General features: G+C 48.4%; 1 protein-coding gene across 1 annotated transcript; it reads left to right on the top strand.

The window, feature by feature from the left end:
• Window positions 1–1,516: 1,516 nt before the first annotated feature.
• SRSF3 (serine and arginine rich splicing factor 3) lies at window positions 1,517–2,627 on the top strand (the record flags this gene model as incomplete). Its single annotated transcript, XM_079546467.1, has 2 exons — window positions 1,517–1,722; window positions 2,450–2,627. The coding sequence occupies 2 exons, from the start codon at window positions 1,517–1,519 to the stop codon at window positions 2,625–2,627; spliced, it is 384 nt and encodes a 127-aa protein (XP_079402593.1).
• Between the last annotated feature and the right edge of the window lie 1,878 nt (window positions 2,628–4,505).

The following is a 4,505-nucleotide window of genomic DNA, read 5'->3' as shown; positions in this document are numbered from 1 at the left end:
ATTGCGTAAATCTCGCTTGGAAACACACCGCTTATGCTTTAACGCGTTCAGGAGGCTTTATTACACCCATCGTTACTCAGAAAACTATTAATTGCACTTGTGCCAGATATATTTATCTCATTTAGCAAGTCTGGACTAAATACAGCCTTCAGATATGGCTGCCAAGTGACGTTTTAGGAAGTAAATAAAACACTGTGTGCTGAAGTTAATAACAGAGCTATACCAAAAAGACACCAGTTTGCTCAGTACATTTGTTTAGAGCCTCTGCCCTCGTAAAGCGATGGCTCTTCCTAGATGCAAAACCCAAATTATGAGGGGAACATCCTAAGAAGCACGACCTGAATGTATCTTATGGAGAGAAAACCAGGAAATAAAAATTGTCCCTTTTAGCCGATGAAATAAGACTTCCTGGCTGTGTTGCCTTTTTCCTAATTCTGTGTCTGCAGCCTTCCCTCAATAACCAGCACCCGAAATTGAATTTTGGGGTGAGCGGCGGGAAATCTCCTCAGGCAGCGCCCCCAGCGCTGAGGAAAATCCCGCCTGCCGCCATTTTGGGCTGGACGGCGGGAACAAGAGCGCTCAGCGAGGGCGGCACACGGCGACCTGTCAATCAGAAGAACGGCGCCCTCTGATTCGCCTCAGCGCGGCGTCATGTGGGAGGGACCGCCCGTATATAATGGCGGGCGGGGCGGGCGCCAGCCGCCATTTTGTCCAGTGAGGAAAAACGGAACGGGAGCCTCGTTGAGGGTCGAGTCGGCTGCGAATTTAGCGCGGGCTCCCTTCGCGCGCCCTCCCTTTTAGCATCGGTGAGGACCGTCATCCTCGGAGGGCGGGCTGGGAGCGGCGCCCGCAGTCCGTTTCCCCAGGAGGGCGGATGGAAGCGGCGGGGCCCGGCGGCGGCAAACAAAGAGCCGCCGCCATTTTGTAAAGCTGGGCCGGCGCTGCGCTGAGGGAAGCCGGGCGGGGAGAGGGCGGGTAGGCCGCGGGTCGGCGTTGGAGCCCGCTCAGCTCTTTCTCTCCACGACTGCGGCCGGTGAGGCGAGGCGTGGCCGGGCGGGAGTCCCGGGGTGCGAGGCGCTTTTCCCCGCCGCACGCGGAGCGCTGAGCCGAGGTGCGGACGGATCGGCCGGGCGCTCCGCGTGGCTGCGACCGGGATCGGCGCTGCTGGCCCCGCGGGGCGGGCGGCTCTCCCCGCTCCGAGAACAATGGAGCGCTTATCCCGCGCGGCGCTCCCCCTGCAGGCCCGGCTCCGAGGCTGGGAGCGGGGCCGCATCCTCTTCCGCAGTAGGGAGCACGGAAGTAAACCCATATCCCTGAAATAATGAGCTTCAGTTATCGTGATATCAGCCAGCTTTTTTTTGTTTTATCCCTGCTTTCTCTCACCGCATTCAGAGGATGACGTTTTTACCATATAGCTGTTAAAGCTCCCGAGAAAAGCAGCTAACTGAATTATTCCTCCCTTAACAACATTTTATGTTGCTGACTGTGAGTTTTTTCCCTTTTTCTTGTCTTAGCCATGCATCGTGACTCTTGTCCGCTGGACTGCAAGGTTTATGTGGGTAACCTTGGGAACAATGGCAACAAAACTGAACTAGAGCGAGCGTTTGGCTACTATGGACCACTGCGCAGTGTGTGGGTGGCCAGGAATCCTCCCGGTTTTGCCTTTGTGGAATTTGAAGATCCACGTGATGCAGCTGATGCTGTAAGAGAACTTGATGGAAGGTAAAACGCGCTTAATGTGTGTTGGGCTTATCTGGTGAAAATGAGAATGTGGCTTGTGATGGTTGGAAAGCTTCAGCTGGCAGCATATCCATTCTGCAGTATTTATTTGAGCAACGATATAGAATAGGCCTATTTAGTGGCCCAGAAATAGCACTGGGATGGTTAGTTTTATGTCTTAGAGTGGAACTGCAGTTAGATGTGACTTCAACTTGGTTAAAATTCGGGACAGTTTTTTACTAAAGAGGCAGAACTCAGTGAGACGCTGCCTGGTTCCTGCTCTGCCTGCTTGAAGAGCATGGTGACCTTTCAGAAGTGGTCAGACTTCTTATCTGTTAAGCTGTAGTCTCCTTTGAATTCTGCATACTTTGCTTATTGCAGAATCCCAGACCCATAGGGGTTGGAGGGAACCTCTGGTGATCCCTCAGTCCAGTTCCGCTCCCCAGCAGGTTCTTTAGAGCAGGTTTCCCAGCAGAACACCGAGGTGGGTTTTGAATATCTCTAAAGATGGAGACATTGCCACCTGTGTGGGCAGCTTGTTTGAGCAGAGGGGAGGAGAACCTCCCTCACTCCAGGGTACCGTTGGCCACAGGGGCACCAGAGTCCTTCTCTGCAATGTTAACCCTTATTGTCTATTCCTTTTTCTCCATCTGATTCTGTAGTTTGTCTTTCTTGTTTCTTGCAGATAGTTGTTGGTGGAAATGTAACCAATGTCAACCTCTCTTCCCAGAACCCTGTGTGGGTGTCGTGTCAGAGTTGAACTCTCCAATGGTGAAAAACGGAGTCGGAACCGCGGCCCACCTCCATCGTGGGGCCGGCGCCCTCGAGATGACTATCGCAGGAGGAGTCCTCCTCCCCGCCGCAGGTACCCGGGGTCGAAGTACACTTGTAGAGCTCTTGGCACTTAGCATCATAGGAGCAGGCTTTTAAAAAGCATGTTGAAAACATTCATCTATTTGATTACAGATTGGAGATGCCAAACGCTTTTAAAAGAAAAAAAAGGGGGGGAAAAAAAATGGAGGTGAACATAAGTTGTGTTGAATGTTGGCTTTTGTCCTTAGGTCACTATGCAAGTTGGTAGTCAGCGCCCTCTGTCCCGGATTTATCCTCGCTCCTCTTAAAATCTGCTCATCTTCTAGTCACATTTTCCCTTTCTTCCCCATACTTCAACTTAGGTTGTTCCTTTCCTTTATTCCATAATGGCAAAACATGACATACAGCAGCTAAGCATTTTCATGCAGATGTGTTTCTCCGCTTTGTTTGCGCAGTTTAAATACTTAATAAGTAGGCAGCTGTTTAATAATAGATGGAGTAACAGTTGCTCTGAACATCTAGAACCTTTGCACTTAGCGTCGGTTTGAAATTAAAGCATCGTGTGGCAATTCTGTCCCTTGAGATTTGCAAACCCAGCTCTAGAATGTAGCAGCGTTTTTGGTAACTGAGACGTTCTTGGTCCCAGACTAGTCTGTCTGGTGCTTAAGTCTGCAGCGTGGTTTTTGCAGGACTGAATTTGCCTGTTGCAGGTGAGTGAAGTCCTCATGAGTCAGGGTTTCGAGCTTACCCTTTTGCTGTTGAAAAATAACACATTAGGAGTATTTGTTAGCTAATAGACGGTTGTACTGATGGCTTGTTTTCATTTTTTTTATGCTTTTTGGTCCATCTATTAATAAAAATGAACCCGTTACAGAGTCACCATCATGTCTCTTCTCACCACCCTCTGAGTCTGCATTAGCCAGCCAACTAGCCCTTTCAGCGTCATGTGACCAGCGCGCCCCATTCAGCTTGGCTGGTGTCGTTTCACATGACCCAGGCATGGCCAGTCGTCAGGTTGCACCGCCCTTTGGTTCCCGAGCATGCTGTTTTCTCTCAGCCTTCTCTCCAACCTTAACCAAATCGGCAGCAGCCACCTCGACCGCCCACACATTCCCGGCCAATCAGCTCAGCTGTTTATTTACCAAATGTCTTCACAACAACTACAGCAGCAGCCTTCGGCTAACAAAAAAGCAGGAAAAATCCACAACACCCCCTTCGCCAACCAACTAAATACAACGCAACATCTGGCAAAACCTTTTCAGCAAATTCTTCTTGGCAGTCAGTCCGGCAGCCTCACCTCACCATTTCTAGCTTGTTGAAACCAAAAACTAGTAAGTTTTTCCTGCTTATACAGTTTACTGCTGGTTAAAATAAGGAGTAAGCGGCTTATAAGTAATTACTTTTCTCAATCAAAGGCTGGCTGTGCATAATTGAATGGTAACGTACCTATGTTGCTTGAGGAAACTTTTAAGGGTGATATGGAAAGTCTTACTGTAAATAACATACAAACAAGTCTATTTGCATGTGAGATGCCAAGCTAAATTGTAATAAAGCTCTAACAAACTTAGCTTTTCCTTGCAAAAAAAAAAAAAAAATCCTATCACCTTTAAACGGTTTTACTAACAGTTTTCAGAACTTAAAACAATTACTTTTTGGGATGAACTGGGCCGAGCTAAGGTTATTTACTTTTTAAAAGTAGTCTAAACACACTATGGCATTAAGAATGACAATCACAGATATGCAGTTCTAATGTAGCACTTAATGGCGTTATCAATATTGACACTGAGCGCATTTTCACTTTTTTCCACTTGGTATCTCTTTATGTCTTGTCATGGACCTTTTTGGCTTGCATGGGTTCCAAAACATTTGGTCTGTGCTATTTTTTGGAACCACTTGTGGGACGTTGGTGTGGTGTTTTGGGCAGTGTATTTAGTTGAAATGGAAGTGTTGCATTGGACAACTCTGCTATGAAG

Source organism: Tetrao urogallus (genome assembly GCF_951394365.1).
Source record: "Tetrao urogallus genome assembly, chromosome: 24".
Taxonomy (NCBI): domain Eukaryota; kingdom Metazoa; phylum Chordata; class Aves; order Galliformes; family Phasianidae; genus Tetrao; species Tetrao urogallus.
This window is presented reverse-complemented; position numbering and strand designations above follow the sequence as displayed.